This window comes from Vanacampus margaritifer, chromosome 20 (assembly GCF_051991255.1).
Source record: "Vanacampus margaritifer isolate UIUO_Vmar chromosome 20, RoL_Vmar_1.0, whole genome shotgun sequence".
Lineage (NCBI taxonomy): Eukaryota > Metazoa > Chordata > Actinopteri > Syngnathiformes > Syngnathidae > Vanacampus > Vanacampus margaritifer.
This window is the reverse complement of record NC_135451.1, coordinates 13,358,719-13,376,760: the sequence shown is the minus strand read 5'-3', so window position 1 is coordinate 13,376,760 and position 18,042 is coordinate 13,358,719. Positions and strand designations below refer to the sequence as shown.

Genomic DNA, 18,042 nt, shown 5'->3' with positions numbered 1-18,042 from the left:
TTTTTGGAGAAAATCGTTGCAATTGTCAAAAAGTCAGAAAATTGTACACAATTCTACTTTTGTAATTGAAATTGCAATTTTACATAATTAAAATATCAAATTAGTAAAAAGTCTCAATTTCACAAGAAATAGTCATCATTTTCTGAAAATAAATCCCATCATGTGACAAGTCCTAAAATATTGTGATAAAAAAATCGTAAAGAAAAAGTCTGAATATTTTGAGGAAAAAGTCTCAAGGGGGGGCGGGGGGGTCATGTATCTGTTGTCTCGTACCCTCCATCCAACAATGCCAGTATGGCACCAAGATGTGATGTCACACGAGGTGACCTGGCATACTTGCGAGGTGCGTTGATGAGCGCCATCAAATCTCCTTAACACTTTCATAGCATGCCTGCTCCCACCCGGCAACGACCTGGCTAATATTTCACTCGAACCGTCCTCACCTACTTCTCTATTTGTCGCCGTTTTATGGTTGCCGCACAAACCAGCAAGCTGTCATAAAATCACGTCATGGGAAACGTGTGGTGTCATCCACTGCACTCTTTCAACCAATATTGACGTCAGTTTCGTTTGGTGTGTGCACCTTGGCCACCAGGGGGCAGTATAATTGCTGCACTACTATTACTGTAGTCATTTTTCACTGGACACAGAAGTAATTTGAATTTGGCAATAGTAATAATGAATGGAAAAGATACAACAATATAATTTAATTGAATCATTGAAGTATGTTTTATGTTTATATATTGAAGCTCAGTGTTAATATTCAAGATGTGCATTTTAATGACCACGTGGACAGATTTCTGTCTTTGCGCAACGCCAGTATTTTTCCGTGCTCCGTCTTCTTCCCCTCCTGTGAATGATAATGAGCGTTACACTTTGCTGCAGTCAACCATCAATAGAGCAAAGAGTCCCAGTGGGATCCAACCAAGCGTAGCGCTTCAGGGCTGGTCCCGGGTGGCCTGACGTATTTCAAGTGGTTCAAGCCACTGTCGCGATGATGTCACGTGGAGGCTTTTTAATTTTTTTTTTTTTATAGGTCTTAAATATGAGATCACGCTCTGTTTCAACACAAAAACGACCTCAGTGAAGGCACAAAGACGTCTTTTATTGGGAAAATCAATTAATCGCGAAAATCAAATGATCGACTTGGTCCCCGGAGATCAAGAAGTCTTCAAAAAGGTTCTCAGAAAAAGTTTTTTTTGGGGTCAGATAAAGTGATTCTCAAAAGTGGTTGTGGGCTCCCTCTAGTGGTATACGAAAGAATTACTGAATGAAAGTCCAAAATTACTAAAAGAAAGCACATGTGCCAACATTTAAACACATTAACAAAATACTTTAAAAACCTCTAAAATATTTAACTCACTTTCTCCCAAAAACGTATAGAACCGTTCTATTTTAAATATTGCCATGGTCCCAAAAACGTATAAATATGTTTTTTATGTTTGTTTGTTTTTATGCTTTGATGCAGTTTCTGACCTGACTTTAGAAATCTTAATCCAATTGCAAACTTTATTGGGTGTGTCGTTAACACTGTGATTGAGTTGAATGAATTCTGGCTGAAGAGCTGCTAATGCAACAAGCGGGCTTATTTGATCAAACCAAAATGTGGCCCAAGTTGAACATTTGACTCGACAGAAGCGGTAATAGTCGTTATGTAAACAAGGAAAAGTGTTTTTGGGGTATACCCGCCTTTAAGCCTCAGGTGGTTCGCCTTCCACCTCCTCCTTCGTCTCAAATGACAAGATCCAAATTTGGATTGTCCCGCAGGCATCCGGAGACAAAATCGCCAAATAGCAACCATATATTATTAGATTTTTATTATTATTCATGCTTATTTTTCAACTTAATGTACACAAAATATATTATGTGAGTCATTTTACCACCTGCGAACCTTGAAAAGAGCCTTCATGGCTACATTGTCAATATCAGTGCAAGCATTTGACCACACTGCCCCCATGTGGTGGCAGGCAGAAAAGCGCCATTCTCCTCCTGCGTCCTTTTGCACTTTTACCATCCACATGGGGGTGAAGTCTGTCGCCATGACGACCGTAGGTAAGAGGCGGCGCGGCGGTGAGGTTGGAGGATTGTACGCGTGCAGACGGCTGAATCCTCTTATCAGTCATTAGTAAGTGTCAAGTGTTAAAAGTGACCGTTTAAAACTGTCCACAGAGATCTCAAAGCTGGAAACATTCTCCTTGGGGAAGACGGTTCCGTGCAAATCGCAGGTAACGGGAACTTTGTACTTTCACTACTTTGAAACTAGTTTGAAGCCATAATGTGCGTGTGTGTGCGTGTTCCGCCAGATTTCGGCGTGAGTGCCTTCTTGGCCACGGGCGGCGACATGACCCGCAACAAAGTGCGCAAGACGTTTGTGGGAACGCCGTGCTGGATGGCGCCCGAAGTCATGGAGCAGGTGGGCGTGGCCTCTTCGGTAACCACGGCGCCCAGCCTTTTTCCACGCCGCCCGCTCACAAACTGCTCCTCCAGGTCAAGGGTTACGATTTCAAAGCGGACATCTGGAGTTTCGGGATCACCGCCATCGAGCTGGCCACCGGGGCGGCGCCATACCACAAATACCCGCCCATGAAGGTCGGTCGGCGCTTCCGCGCAGCCATCGCTTGCTCACGGTCGTCAAGGGAACAAACGACTGCGCTGTGGTCAGGTGCTGATGCTAACGCTGCAGAACGAGCCGCCGTGCCTGGAGACGAGCGTCAGCGACAAGGAGTTGGTGAAGAAGTACGGAAAGTCCTTCAGGAAGATGATCTCCATGTGTCTGCAGAAAGACCCGGAGAAAAGGTGGGCGGGGCACGTGCATGTTTGCGCTCCTCCTTTGTTGTTGTTATTTTTTAGCATGTAGCATCCTCCTCCTTTGTTGTTGTTTGTTAGCCTGTAGCAAGTAGCTTCCTCCTCCAATATTGTTATTTGTTAGCATGTAGCAATTAGCTCCCTCCAATGTTGTAGTTGTTGTTCGTTAGCAGGTAGCTTCCTCCTCCAATGTTGTAGTTTGTTCACGTTAGCTTATTGCGGGTGATGCGTTCAGTGACACTTGGTTTTCTCAGTTCCCCCTCATTGGTTTGAAACCCTAACCTTGGCTTGAAACCTTTGAGATTTGAAACTTACAACTATATTGAAACTTTAATTTGTTGTCACTATTCTGTGCTGTTTTTTTTTTCATGTCTTGCTTTTATTGCTGCAGCCGACAGTGTTTGACTGGCGTAAAACGTGTTTACAAGCCTCCTGCTGCATTAATGATCCGCCTTTGTGCTTCTTAGGCCAACATCCTCGGAGTTGCTGAAGAATAAATTCTTCCAGAAAGCCAAGGTAGGCAGAAGCCTCCGCTTCAATAATGTCCTCGGAAAGCCGTTTCAGCAGCGCTGATAGATTTCAAAGCAGCCGAACGAGAACAACCGGTGTTCTGACTTGGAACGTGGAAGAGAGTGTTTATCGTTCCCAAAATGTGTACAGCAGAGGGCAGATGTTCAACATGTGGGATGAGACAGCAGACTTTGGGGATTTTATTTATCTCAAGGAAAGTCTATCATCATAGTCATCGGACATTTTGTTTTGATGATGTCATTTGCCTGGAACAAGTGTGAGATTTTTTTTTTCCAGTAGTCTTTGAATGCAGCGTAATGTCACCTGATGACCTGTTTGAAACAAAACATGAATAACATTAAAAAATTTCTGTTCCGAACTTTTGACAGACTCACGACTACCTCCTGGATAAACTTCTTCAGAGGGCTCCCACAATGTCAGAGAGGTCGAAAAGGGTAACTCTTGCATTATCCGTCTCGCTGAGAAAAAAGATTGATCACATTTTTGTATTTTTAATTTACAGTCATTTCTGGATGCTAAATTGCTACTATTTTTTTTAACTCGCATTCGACCATGCGGCTAATACAAAGCTGCGCTTTATAGTCCAGAAATTACTGTATTTCAAATGTAACAGTCAGTCACAATTTAGTTTAAGTCACTTTATTACTCACTAGTGGTACATGGGCATCCTCATTGCATATTACAGTTGTTTCAGCTTTTTTACATGATGACATTTTTAGTCTTTATATGATGCCAATTTTTAGTATTACTATACATCATTTATGTATTAAATAACATGTGAATTCATTACATTAAGGTTACATTACAGTAAGGCGTTTTTTTTCAAACTACTATGTATAAAATAAAAAAACGGCCATGTATAGTAGGGCGTTTTTTTTTTTTTTTTTTAATAAAAACTGGCCATGTAAGGCTTTTTTTTTTTAACCCAAGTTTTTTTTTAAAAAAAATTATAAAAAAAAAACGACCATGTATAGTAAGGCTTTTTTTTTGTATAAAAATGGCCATGTATAGCAGGGCGTTTAATTTATTTTTTTTAATAAAAAAAAGGCTTAAAAAATAGCCATGTATAGTAAGATTTTTTTGGGAGTTTTTTTAAACCAAGTATAGTAGGGCGTTTTTTTTAGTTTGTTTTTTTTAAATAAAAAAACGACCATGTTTAGTAAGGCTTCTTTTTTTGTATAAAAAATGGCCATGTATAGCAGGGTTTTTTTTGTTATTCTTTTTTAATAAAAAATGGCTATGTAAGGCGTTTTTTTTTTAACGACCATGTATAGTAAAGCGTTTTTTGTGTGTTTGTTTTTTAAACCAAGTATTTTTTTTTTAAATAAAAAAACGACCATGTATAGTAAGGCGTTTTTTTGTGTGTTTTTCTTAAACCAAGTATAGTAAGGCGTTTTTTTTGTTTTGTTTTTATAATAATAAAACAATGATGTATGGAAAGGCCTTTTCTTTTAATATATAAAAAAAGCCTTTAAAAAAAAAAAAAAATGCAGGGCGTTTTTTTTTTTTAATAAAAAATGGCAATGTAACAAGTTTTTTTTTTTTTTTTTTTTTAATAAAAAATGGCCATGTAAGGCGTTTTTTTTTTTAAACGATCATGTATAGTAAGGCGTTTTTTATGTGTGTTTTTTTAAACCAAGTATTTTTTTTTTTAAATAAAAAAACGACCATGTATAGTAAGCCGTGTTTTTTGTTTTTATAATAAAAAAACAACCACGTAAGGTGTTTTTTTTTTTTTTAATAAAAAAAACGACCATGTATAGTAAGGCTTTTTTTTAATATTTATAAAAAATGGCCATGTATAGCAGGGCGTTTATTTTATTTTATTTTTATAAAAAAAAAAAAAAAGGCTTAAAAAAAATAGCCATGTATAGTAAGGTGTTTTTTTTTTTTTTTAAATAAAAAAACGACCATGTATAGTAAGGCGTTTTTTTGTGTGTTTTTCTTAAACCAAGTATAGTAAGGCGTTTTTTTTGTTTTGTTTTTATAATAATAAAACAATGATGTATAGAAAGGCCTTTTCTTTTAATATATAAAAAAAGCCTTTAAAAAAAAAAAAAAAATGCAGGGCGTTTTTTTTTTTTTATAAAAAATGGCAATGTAACAAGTTTTTTTTTTTTTTTTTTTAATAAAAAATGGCCATGTAAGGCGTTTTTTTTTTTAAACGATCATGTATAGTAAGGCGTTTTTTATGTGTGTTTTTTTAAACCAAGTATTTTTTTTTTTAAATAAAAAAACGACCATGTATAGTAAGCCGTGTTTTTTGTTTTTATAATAAAAAAACAACCACGTAAGGTGTTTTTTTTTTTTTAATAAAAAAAACGACCATGTATAGTAAGGCTTTTTTTTAATATTTATAAAAAATGGCCATGTATAGCAGGGCGTTTATTTTATTTTATTTTTATAAAAAAAAAAAAAAAGGCTTAAAAAAAATAGCCATGTATAGTAAGGTGTTTTTTTTTTTTTTAAATAAAAAAACGACCATGTATAGTAAGGCTTTTTTTTTTTTTAAATAAAAAATGGCTATGTAAGGCGTTTTTTTTTTTTTTTTTTTTTTACAACCATGTATAGTAACGCGTTTTGTGTGTGTGTTTTTTTTAAACCAAGTATTTTTTTTTTTAAATGAAAAAATGACCATGTATAGTAAGGCGTTTTTTTGTGTGTTTTTCTTAAACCAAGTATAGTAAGGCGTTTTTTTTGTTTTGTTTTTATAATAATAAAACAACGATGTATAGAAAGGCCTTTTTTTAATATATAAAAAAAAGCCTTAAAAAATAAATAAATTAATAAAAAAATGGCCATGTATAGCAGGGTGTTTTTTTTTTAAGGCGTATTTTTTGTTTAATTTTTTGCAGTTTAAAAAAAAAAAAGAATAGCCATGTATAGTCAATTGTTTTTTTTGTATTTTTTTTAAACCAAGTTTAGTAAGGCGTTTTTTTAAGTTTTTTTTTTTTTAATAATAGAACGACCATGTATAGTAAGGCTTTTTTTTGTATAAAAAATGGCCATGTATAGCAGGGCGTTTTTTTTAATATTTTTTATAAAAAATGGCCATGTATAGTAAGGCTGGGTTAAAAAAAAAAGGCTTAAAAAAAAGGCTTAAAAAAAAACGACCATGTATAGTAAGGCTTTTTTTGTATAAAAAATGGCCATGTATAGCAGGGCGTTTTTTTTTTTTTTTTTTTATAAAAAATGGCCATGTATAGTAAGGCTTTTTTTAAAAAAATTTAAGCATTTAAAATAAAAAAATATATATATATATATAAAACGGCCATGTATAGTAAGGTGGGGTTTAAAAAAAAAAAAGGCTTAAAAAAAAAACGACCATGTATAGTAAGGCTTTTTTTTTTGTAGAAAAAATGGCCATGTATAGCAGGGCGTTTTTTTTTTTTAAATAAAAAATGGCTATGTAAGGCGTTTTTTTTTTGTTTTTTTTTTACAACCATGTATAGTAACGCGTTTTGTGTGTGTGTTTTTTTTAAACCAAGTATTTTTTTTTTAAATGAAAAAATGACCATGTATAGTAAGGCGTTTTTTTGTGTGTTTTTCTTAAACCAAGTATAGTAAGGCGTTTTTTTTGTTTTGTTTTTATAATAATAAAACAACGATGTATAGAAAGGCCTTTTTTTAATATATAAAAAAAAGCCTTAAAAAATAAATAAATTAATAAAAAAATGGCCATGTATAGCAGGGTGTTTTTTTTTTAAGGCGTATTTTTTGTTTAATTTTTTGCAGTTTAAAAAAAAAAAAGAATAGCCATGTATAGTCAATTGGTTTTTTTTGTATTTTTTTTAAACCAAGTTTAGTAAGGCGTTTTTTTAAGTTTTTTTTTTTTTTAATAATAGAACGACCATGTATAGTAAGGCTTTTTTTTGTATAAAAAATGGCCATGTATAGCAGGGCGTTTTTTTTTTTTTTTTTTTTATAAAAAATGGCCATGTATAGTAAGGCTTTTTTTAAAAAAATTTAAGCATTTAAAATAAAAAAATATATATATATATATAAAACGGCCATGTATAGTAAGGTGGGGTTTAAAAAAAAAAAAGGCTTAAAAAAAAAACGACCATGTATAGTAAGGCTTTTTTTTTTGTAGAAAAAATGGCCATGTATAGCAGGGCGTTTTTTTTTTTTAAATAAAAAATGGCTATGTAAGGCGTTTTTTTTTTTTTTTTTTTTACAACCATGTATAGTAACGCGTTTTGTGTGTGTGTTTTTTTTAAACCAAGTATTTTTTTTTTAAATGAAAAAATGACCATGTATAGTAAGGCGTTTTTTTGTGTGTTTTTCTTAAACCAAGTATAGTAAGGCGTTTTTTTTGTTTTGTTTTTATAATAATAAAACAACGATGTATAGAAAGGCCTTTTTTTAATATATAAAAAAAAGCCTTAAAAAATAAATAAATTAATAAAAAAATGGCCATGTATAGCAGGGTGTTTTTTTTTTAAGGCGTATTTTTTGTTTAATTTTTTGCAGTTTAAAAAAAAAAAAGAATAGCCATGTATAGTCAATTGGTTTTTTTTGTATTTTTTTTAAACCAAGTTTAGTAAGGCGTTTTTTTAAGTTTTTTTTTTTTTTAATAATAGAACGACCATGTATAGTAAGGCTTTTTTTTGTATAAAAAATGGCCATGTATAGCAGGGCGTTTTTTTTAATATTTTTTATAAAAAATGGCCATGTATAGTAAGGCTGGGTTAAAAAAAAAAGGCTTAAAAAAAAGGCTTAAAAAAAAACGACCATGTATAGTAAGGCTTTTTTTGTATAAAAAATGGCCATGTATAGCAGGGCGTTTTTTTTTTTTTTTTTTTTTATAAAAAATGGCCATGTATAGTAAGGCTTTTTTTAAAAAAATTTAAGCATTTAAAATAAAAAAATATATATATATATATAAAACGGCCATGTATAGTAAGGTGGGGTTTAAAAAAAAAAAAGGCTTAAAAAAAAAACGACCATGTATAGTAAGGCTTTTTTTTTGTATAAAAAATGGCCATGTATAGCAGGGCGTTTTTTTTTTTTTTTTTTTTTTAATAAAAAATGGCCATGTATAGTAAGGCTTTTTTTTTTTTTAATTTTTAAGCGTTTAAAATAAAAAATAAAAAAAAAATATATATATATAAAACGGCCATGTATAGTAAGGCGGGGTTTAAAAAAAAAAAAAAAGTCTTAAAAAAAAAACGACCATGTATAGTAAGGCTTTTTTTTTGTATAAAAAATGGCCATGTATAGTAAGGCTTTTTTTTTTAAATTTTTAAGCGTTTAAAATAAAAAAAAAATATATATATATATATATATATATATAAAACGGCCATGTATAGTAAGGCGGGGTTAAAAAAAAAAAAATAGTCTTAAAAAAAAAACGACCATGTATAGTAAGGCTTTTTTTGTATAAAAAATGGCCATGTATAGCAGGGCGTTTTTTTTTTGTTTGTTTTTTTTATAAAAAATGGCCATGTATAGTAAGGCTTTTTTTAAAATTTTTAAGCGTTTAAAAAAAAAAAAAATATATATATATATATATATAAATATATAAAACGGCCATGTATAGTAAGGCGGGGTTAAAAAAAAAAAAAAAAAGGCTTAAAAAAAAACGACCATGTATAGTAAGGCTTTTTTTGTATAAAAAATGGCCATGTATAGCAGGGCGTTTTTTGTTTTTTGTTAGTTTTTTTTTATAAAAAATGGCCATGTATAGTAAGGCTTTTTTTTTTTTAATTTTTAAGCGTTTAAAAAAAATAAATATATATATATATATATATATATATATATATATATATATATATATATATATATATAAAACGGCCATGTATAGTAAGGCGGGGTTAAAAAAAAAAAAAAGTCTTAAAAAAAAAAGTCTTAAAAAAAAAACGACCATGTATAGTAAGGCTTTTTTTTGTATAAAAAATGGCCATGTATAGCAGGGCGTTTTTTTTTTGTTTGTTTTTTTTTATAAAAAGTGGCCATGTATAGTAAGGCTTTTTTTAAAATTTTTAAGCGTTTAAAAAAAATAAATATATATATATATATATAAAACAGCCATGTATAGTAAGGCGGGGTTTAAAAAAAAAAAAAAGTCTTAAAAAAAAACGACCATGTATAGTAAGGCTTCTTTTTTTGTATAAAAAATGGCCATGTATAGCAGGGCGTTTTTTTTTTTTTTTTTATAAAAAATGGCCATGTATAGTAAGGCTTTTTTAAAAAAAATTTAAGCATTTAAAATAAAAAATAAAAATATATATATATAAAACGGCCATGTATAGTAAGGTGGGGTTTAAAAAAAAAAAAGGGTTAAAAAAAAAACGACCATGTATAGTAAGGCTTTTTTTTGTATAAAAAATGGCCATGTATAGCAGGGCGTTTTTTGTTTTTTGTTAGTTTTTTTTTATAGAAAATGGCCATGTATAGTAAGGCTTTTTTTTTTTAATTTTTAAGCGTTTAAAAAAAATAAATATATATATATATATATATATATATATATATATATATATATATATATATATATATAAAACGGCCATGTATAGTAAGGCGGGGTTAAAAAAAAAAAAAAAGTCTTAAAAAAAAAACGACCATGTATAGTAAGGCTTTTTTTTGTATAAAAAATGGCCATGTATAGCAGGGCGTTTTTTTTTTTTTGTTTTTTTTTTATAAAAAGTGGCCATGTATAGTAAGGCTTTTTTTAAAATTTTTAAGCGTTTAAAAAAAAAAATATATATATATATATATATATAAAACGGCCATGTATAGTAAGGCGGGGTTTAAAAAAAAAAAAAAAGTCTTAAAAAAAAACGACCATGTATAGTAAGGCTTTTTTTTTTGTATAAAAAATGGCCATGTATAGCAGGGCGTTTTTTTTTTTTTTTTTTTAAATAAAAAATGGCCATGTATAGTAAGGCTTTTTTTTAAAAAATTTTAAGCGTTTAAAAAAAAAAATATATATATATATATATATATATATATATAAAACGGCCATGTATAGTAAGGCGGGGTTTAAAAAAAAAAAAAAGTCTTAAAAAAAAACGACCATGTATAGTAAGGCTTTTTTTTGTATAAAAAATGGCCATGTATAGCAGGGCGTTTTTTTTTTTTGTTGTTTTTTTTTATAAAAAATGGCCATGTATAGTAAGGCTTTTTTTTTTTAATTTTTAAGCGTTTAAAATAAAAAAAAAAAAAAAAAATATATATATAAAAGGGCCATGTATAGTAAGGCGGGGGTTTTTTTGATAAAAAAAAAAAGGCTTTAAAAAAAACGACCATGTATAGTAAGGCTTTTTTTTGTATAAAAAATGGCCATGTATAGCAGGGCGTTTTTTTTTTTTTTTTTTTTTTTTTTATAAAAAATGGCCATGTATAGTAAGGCTTTTTTTTTTTTAATTTTAAGCGTTTAAAATAAAATATATATATATATATATATATATATATATATAAAACGGCCATGTATAGTAAGGCGGGGTTTAAAAAAAAAAAAAAGTCTTAAAAAAAAAACGACCATGTATAGTAAGGCTTTTTTTTGTATAAAAAATGGCCATGTATAGCAGGGCGTTTTTTTTTTTTTTTTTTATAAAAAAAATGGCCATGTATAGTAAGGATTTTTTTTTTTTTTTTAAGCGTTTAAAAAATATATATATAAAACGGCCATGTATAGTAAGGCGGGGTTTAAAAAAAAAAAAAGTCTTAAAAAAAAACCGACCATGTATAGTAAGGCTTTTTTTTGTATAAAAAATGGCCATGTATAGCAGGGCGTTTTTTTTTTGTTTGTTTTTTTTATAAAAAATGGCCATGTATAGTAAGGCTTTTTTTTAAATTTTTAAGCGTTTAAAAAAAAAATATATATATATATGTATATATATATATATATATATATATATATAAAACGGCCATGTATAGTAAGGCGGGGTTAAAAAAAAAAAAAAGTCTTAAAAAAAAAAGTCTTAAAAAAAAAACGACCATGTATAGTAAGGCTTTTTTTTGTATAAAAAATGGCCATGTATAGCAGGGCGTTTTTTTTTTGTTTGTTTTTTTTTTATAAAAAGTGGCCATGTATAGTAAGGCTTTTTTTTTAATTTTTAAGCGTTTAAAAAAAAAATATATATATATATATATATAAAACAGCCATGTATAGTAAGGCGGGGTTTAAAAAAAAAAAAAAAGTCTTAAAAAAAAACGACCATGTATAGTAAGGCTTCTTTTTTTGTATAAAAAATGGCCATGTATAGCAGGGCGTTTTTTTTTTTTTTTTTATAAAAAATGGCCATGTATAGTAAGGCTTTTTTAAAAAAAATTTAAGCATTTAAAATAAAAAATAAAAAAATATATATATAAAACGGCCATGTATAGTAAGGTGGGGTTTAAAAAAAAAAAAGGCTTAAAAAAAAAACGACCATGTATAGTAAGGCTTTTTTTTGTATAAAAAATGGCCATGTATAGCAGGGCGTTTTTTGTTTTTTGTTAGTTTTTTTTTATAGAAAATGGCCATGTATAGTAAGGCTTTTTTTTTTTTTTTTTAAGCGTTTAAAAAATATATATATAAAACGGCCATGTATAGTAAGGCGGGGTTTAAAAAAAAAAAAAAAAAGTCTTAAAAAAAAACGACCATGTATAGTAAGGCTTTTTTTTGTATAAAAAATGGCCATGTATAGTAAGGCTTTTTAAAAAAAAATTATAGTGTTTAAAAAAAAAATATATATATATAAAAAACGGCCATGTATAGTAAGGCGGGGTTTAAAAAAAAAAAAAAAAAGTCTTAAAAAAAAACGACCATGTATAGTAAGGCTTTTTTTGCATAAAAAATGGCCATGTATAGCAGGGCGTTTTTTTTTTGTTTGTTTTTTTTATAAAAAATGGCCATGTATAGTAAGGCTTTTTTTAAAATTTTTAAGCGTTTAAAAAAAAAAAAATATATATATATATATATATATATATATATATATATATATATATATATATATATATATAAATATATAAAACGGCCATGTATAGTAAGGCGGGGTTAAAAAAAAAAAAAAAAAGGCTTAAAAAAAAACGACCATGTATAGTAAGGCTTTTTTTGTATAAAAAATGGCCATGTATAGCAGGGCGTTTTTTGTTTTTTGTTAGTTTTTTTTTATAAAAAATGGCCATGTATAGTAAGGCTTTTTTTTTTTTAATTTTTAAGCGTTTAAAAAAAATAAATATATATATATGTATATATATATATATATATATATATATATATAAAACGGCCATGTATAGTAAGGCGGGGTTAAAAAAAAAAAAAAGTCTTAAAAAAAAAAGTCTTAAAAAAAAAACGACCATGTATAGTAAGGCTTTTTTTTGTATAAAAAATGGCCATGTATAGCAGGGCGTTTTTTTTTTGTTTGTTTTTTTTTATAAAAAGTGGCCATGTATAGTAAGGCTTTTTTTTAAATTTTTAAGCGTTTAAAAAAAAATATATATATATATATGTATATATAAAACAGCCATGTATAGTAAGGCGGGGTTTAAAAAAAAAAAAAAGTCTTAAAAAAAAACGACCATGTATATATAGTAAGGCTTCTTTTTTTGTATAAAAAATGGCCATGTATAGCAGGGCGTTTTTTTTTTTTTTTTTTATAAAAAATGGCCATGTATAGTAAGGCTTTTTTAAAAAAAATTTAAGCATTTAAAATAAAAAATAAAAAAATATATATATAAAACGGCCATGTATAGTAAGGCCTTTTTTTGTATAAAAAATGGCCATGTATAGTAAGGCTTTTTTTTTTTTTTTTTAAGCGTTTAAAAAATATATATATAAAACGGCCATGTATAGTAAGGCGGGGTTTAAAAAAAAAAAAAAAAAGTCTTAAAAAAAAACGACCATGTATAGTAAGGCTTTTTTTTGTATAAAAAATGGCCATGTATAGTAAGGCTTTTTAAAAAAAAATTATAGTGTTTAAAAAAAATATATATATATATAAAAAACGGCCATGTATAGTAAGGCGGGGTTTAAAAAAAAAAAAAAAAAGTCTTAAAAAAAAACGACCATGTATAGTAAGGCTTTTTTTGCATAAAAAATGGCCATGTATAGCAGGGCGTTTTTTTTTTGTTTGTTTTTTTTATAAAAAATGGCCATGTATAGTAAGGCTTTTTTTAAAATTTTTAAGCGTTTAAAAAAAAAAAAAAAATATATATATATATATATATATATATATATATATATATATATATATATATATATATAAATATATAAAACGGCCATGTATAGTAAGGCGGGGTTAAAAAAAAAAAAAAAAAGGCTTAAAAAAAAACGACCATGTATAGTAAGGCTTTTTTTGTATAAAAAATGGCCATGTATAGCAGGGCGTTTTTTGTTTTTTGTTAGTTTTTTTTTATAAAAAATGGCCATGTATAGTAAGGCTTTTTTTTTTTTAATTTTTAAGCGTTTAAAAAAAATAAATATATATATATGTATATATATATATATATATATATATATATATATAAAACGGCCATGTATAGTAAGGCGGGGTTAAAAAAAAAAAAAAGTCTTAAAAAAAAAAGTCTTAAAAAAAAAACGACCATGTATAGTAAGGCTTTTTTTTGTATAAAAAATGGCCATGTATAGCAGGGCGTTTTTTTTTTGTTTGTTTTTTTTTATAAAAAGTGGCCATGTATAGTAAGGCTTTTTTTTTAATTTTTAAGCGTTTAAAAAAAAATATATATATATATATGTATATATAAAACAGCCATGTATAGTAAGGCGGGGTTTAAAAAAAAAAAAAAGTCTTAAAAAAAAACGACCATGTATATATAGTAAGGCTTCTTTTTTTGTATAAAAAATGGCCATGTATAGCAGGGCGTTTTTTTTTTTTTTTTTTATAAAAAATGGCCATGTATAGTAAGGCTTTTTTAAAAAAAATTTAAGCATTTAAAATAAAAAATAAAAAAATATATATATAAAACGGCCATGTATAGTAAGGTGGGGTTTAAAAAAAAAAAAGGCTTAAAAAAAAAACGACCATGTATAGTAAGGCCTTTTTTTGTATAAAAAATGGCCATGTATAGTAAGGCTTTTTAAAAAAAAATTATAGTGTTTAAAAAAAAAATATATATATATAAAAAACGGCCATGTATAGTAAGGCTTTTTTTGTTTAAAAAATGGCCATGTATAGCAGGGTGTTTAAAAACCCTAACCCTAGTATATAGTAAGTTTTTTTTTTTTTTTTTTAAATTACAGTCTTAATGTTTTTCATCATGCTCTTTTTTTTTCAATCCTTACTATATACATCATAGCTTTAGCATAGGTTTTTAGCATACTCAACTCATCTCAACTTTAAAACAAGGATTGCTGTATACAAAGTACTGTACATGGAAGAGAAATCAGTCGTTTTTTAATTTTATTTTTAATGTCACTTAAAACACCAAGCTAAAATTCAGACAAGTGTTTCTTCTTCAAAACACATCCATACAAAAAGTTGTTTCAATTCCGTGTGCGCTGGCTGGCCACAGGTACGTCGCGTCCCGGGTTCCAGCGGGCGCTTGCACAAGACGGAAGACGGCGAGTGGGAGTGGAGCGACGACGAGCTGGATGAAGAGAGCGAGGAAGGCAAAGCGGCCGTGGCCGCCTTGAGGGTGAGCGCTTCCCACGGCGCCCCCGCGTCCTTCTCTCACCTCGTTTGTCCGTCTCAAGCACGCCGGCGGCGTCCGTTGTATCTCCCATGTGTGTCTCACCTGTGCGTATGTGTGTTCTGTTTGACGGCGAAGGAGCAGCAGGTGAAGCCTGCTGGCGCCCCCCGGCGACAAGTGCGCTTCTCCTACCCACTCGAGCTGCCGGCGTCCAGGGTTGTTTCACTTGCCAGCGCAATACACATGGCCTTCCCCTAACAAGGAAGGACTCTCGTTAGACGCACGCCACGCGCTCGCATAGTCGAGATATTGTAACGTTTCGAACAAGCGTGAAAAAAAAAGAGAGCAAGAAATAGAAAGATTTTTATCTGTTGTAAAGTTAAATACTGAAGGATAAAGAAAATGGTCAAATGTTCCGCCTGTAATTCAAATATTTATTGTAGTAAAAGCATTAAGGGAAGAAAAAACTTTATTTGTAATGGTTTTTTTTTTTAAACATTACCCTAACCCTAGTCTTATTTTGAAACCCTGACTCGTTTGAACCCCGAATTGTAGTAACCCTAACCCTATTATACTTTGACGCCTTAATTTGACACCCTATTGTAGTGTGAATCTTCAGTTTGAAACCTGACCTATTTGTAAGCCTTCATTTGAACGCCTAACCCTAGTTTGAAACCTTAAATTCAAGTTTGTAACCCAATTTGAGTTTTTAAGCCCGATTTTGAACCCCTAACCCCGTATTTTAACTTCAAACCTTGACGATGCTTATTGTAGTTTTTGTAATGAATTAGCGGGAGTCGTGGACACGCATAACATACATGTCATGATGATGCGATTGCGCCTCTTGACAGTTATTGATGATAATAATAATAATAATAATAATGACCAGCTTCGCACAACAGCAATGAAATCAATTCCGAATATAACCCGGTCTGATCCGCATGGTTGACCGAGAGTTCCCTTTCCTGGAAGCCATCTGTATTTGTTCATTCCTCCCTCTTCAACATCTAGCTTTTTTTTTTTTTTTTTTTTTTTTTTTAATTTTTAACTCACCAAATCACCCGCAACCAGTTTGCACCTTAAAGTCAAAATTGACATTTCAGTTGCTGCTTTGTTCTCGGCCACATGTTCGGACAACTTGATGTCTTGTGTGAAATGTCATCGGTGCGAGTACATGTGCGCTTCCCGTTTGTGTGACTAACACGGTTTGCTTCTAAATCAGGCTGCTTTTTTGTTTGGCCTCACAGCAAAAAAGTTTTTTTTTTTTTCATGAAACAATTAATAGTGTGATTCTCTACTCGACATTTAGGCGGGCAAATTATTTTCGTATTTTCACTCCTGGTTTTGATGAGGTTTTCTTTTAGAGTGTGAAGTTTTTTTTCCAGCTGTTAAAAAATGCATACGGTTTGATTTTTTTTTTTTTCTAATTAACTCACGTTGAACTTGCTTTTAAGATCAAAAAGTTATTAAGAGCTTTTTATTTAAAAATAAGTAAATGAATGACAGCCCCATTCCATCTCTTTTTTTTCCATATCAGCCTTGTTGTATTAATGGAACCTGGCAAGGCTTTCATGACAATTAATTGTGTGAGCCATTTAACTCCTCCTGCCTTCTTCCCGTGTGCCCTTTGGCAGGTGCGTCTCCATCTGCAGGATCATAAAAATGATAGGCATTCAACACACAGGAAAATACGGTTCAGATTTGACCTACTTCAATTTAGATTGGCTCATGCAATATTCAAAATGATCAACTACTTATGAACTCATTCACTGCCATTGACGGCTATAGACGTCAAAAATTCATTTTTGAACTATTTCTAGTTTAACATTTTTTCCCACTTTTTGTTTACAAAAGTAGGAAAACCTAGATTTTTTGTTGTTGTATTAGAGCAGATATAAAATTTGTGATTCATCGTGAGTTAGCTAGTGAAATCATGCGATTAATTACGTTTAAAATTTTTAATCGCCCGACGCCCATCATTTTTTATAATTTTTTTTCTTAAAAAAAAATTACAAATTAAAGATTTTATTTTATTTTTTAAAGAAAAGGTTATTAATAATTAGGGGCATCAGGCAATTAAAATTTGTAATCGTAATTAATCGCATGACTTTACTAATTAACTTGTGATTAATCACACATTTTATATCTGTTCTAAATGTACAAAAAAAAATCTAGGTTTTCATACTCTTGTTAACAAAAATGGAAAAAAAATGTTAAACTAATACAAATAGTTCAAATGAATTTTTGACGTCTTTAGCCGTCAATGGCAGTGAACGAGTTAAATAACATATTGAAATATTGACTGGGAACTGAGCCGCTTCAAAAATTTTGAGACGCACCTGCAACTCCTGTGTGCCTTCTACTTCCTGTTTGCTATCCATACTCTGCAACAACATCCGGACGTTTGCAATCTAACGCTCTCTTATTTGTCTTTTGCCAGTCGCCAAGAGTGAAGGAGGCGCCGCAAAACGCCGAGGTGAGTCCTCGCGGGGTTTTCCTACGAGGCGTTCACTGACATGCCGTGACTTTGAACTCACCGCCATCCCGCCAGATGTTCCAGACGCCGGAGCCTTTGAGCGGACCGCCTGCCGCCGCCGCCGCCGCCGCTGCAGGTGAAGCAGAACTACCTCAGGGAGCGGCCGCGCTTCCGCCGACCGCACCCGTCGCCCCTCACCCTGCTACGGATGGGGGAACCACCACCGCTGCTCCTACACCGGTAAAAGACACCTGCAAAGGAGAAAAAAAAAAAAAAAGTGTTTATTTTCAAATTTCTTCCCCTCAGGTTCCTTCCACCTCAAGCCACGTGACGTCGCCAATAAGTTTGGTTTTACGGTTAAGGTGCGTTCCAGCTGCTCACGTTTGTGCCGTTTATGATCTCGTAATGGAATTTGTTCCACTTATTAATACTCTCTGCAGAAATAAAAAGAGGGAGCTAAATGATATCCGCTTTGAGTTCATGCCAGGCAGAGGTAAGCCAAATAATCGACGACGCCTTAAAATAATTGCCTAAGTCATTTTTTGCAGGTTTTTTTTTCTTTCCAGGATACCATTTGCATTATGAGATATTTTAGGCAAAATAATAATTTTTTTTTTTACAAAAAATTGACTTAGGCAATTATTTGTGCATTTAAA

The 18,042-nt window shown here is 30.6% G+C and overlaps 2 protein-coding genes across 5 annotated transcripts in view; one reads left to right on the top strand and one right to left on the bottom strand.

Annotated features, from left to right (window-relative positions):
• The window catches only part of oxsr1b (oxidative stress responsive kinase 1b), a 40,262-nt gene that overhangs the window by 19,908 nt on the left and 2,312 nt on the right, over nucleotides 1-18,042 (top strand). Inside the window, exons 5-15 of the mRNA XM_077555163.1 lie at nucleotides 2,170-2,225; nucleotides 2,304-2,413; nucleotides 2,488-2,589; nucleotides 2,663-2,796; nucleotides 3,273-3,321; nucleotides 3,705-3,770; nucleotides 14,794-14,916; nucleotides 17,351-17,386; nucleotides 17,462-17,626; nucleotides 17,693-17,748; nucleotides 17,827-17,879. Of these exons, the coding sequence (XP_077411289.1) occupies nucleotides 2,170-2,225; nucleotides 2,304-2,413; nucleotides 2,488-2,589; nucleotides 2,663-2,796; nucleotides 3,273-3,321; nucleotides 3,705-3,770; nucleotides 14,794-14,916; nucleotides 17,351-17,386; nucleotides 17,462-17,626; nucleotides 17,693-17,748; nucleotides 17,827-17,879 (950 nt within the window). The remainder of the gene's footprint in view (nucleotides 1-2,169; nucleotides 2,226-2,303; nucleotides 2,414-2,487; nucleotides 2,590-2,662; nucleotides 2,797-3,272; nucleotides 3,322-3,704; nucleotides 3,771-14,793; nucleotides 14,917-17,350; nucleotides 17,387-17,461; nucleotides 17,627-17,692; nucleotides 17,749-17,826; nucleotides 17,880-18,042) is intronic.
• Nucleotides 14,669-18,042, bottom strand: part of acad11 (acyl-CoA dehydrogenase family, member 11) — a 28,444-nt gene continuing 25,070 nt past the window's right edge. For all 4 annotated transcript variants that reach the window (XM_077555160.1, XM_077555156.1, XM_077555158.1 and 1 more), the window contains 2 exons: nucleotides 17,448-17,637; nucleotides 14,669-15,164 (listed from right to left, as the gene is read on the bottom strand). The gene's annotated coding sequence lies outside the window, so the exon portion shown is untranslated. The remainder of the gene's footprint in view (nucleotides 15,165-17,447; nucleotides 17,638-18,042) is intronic.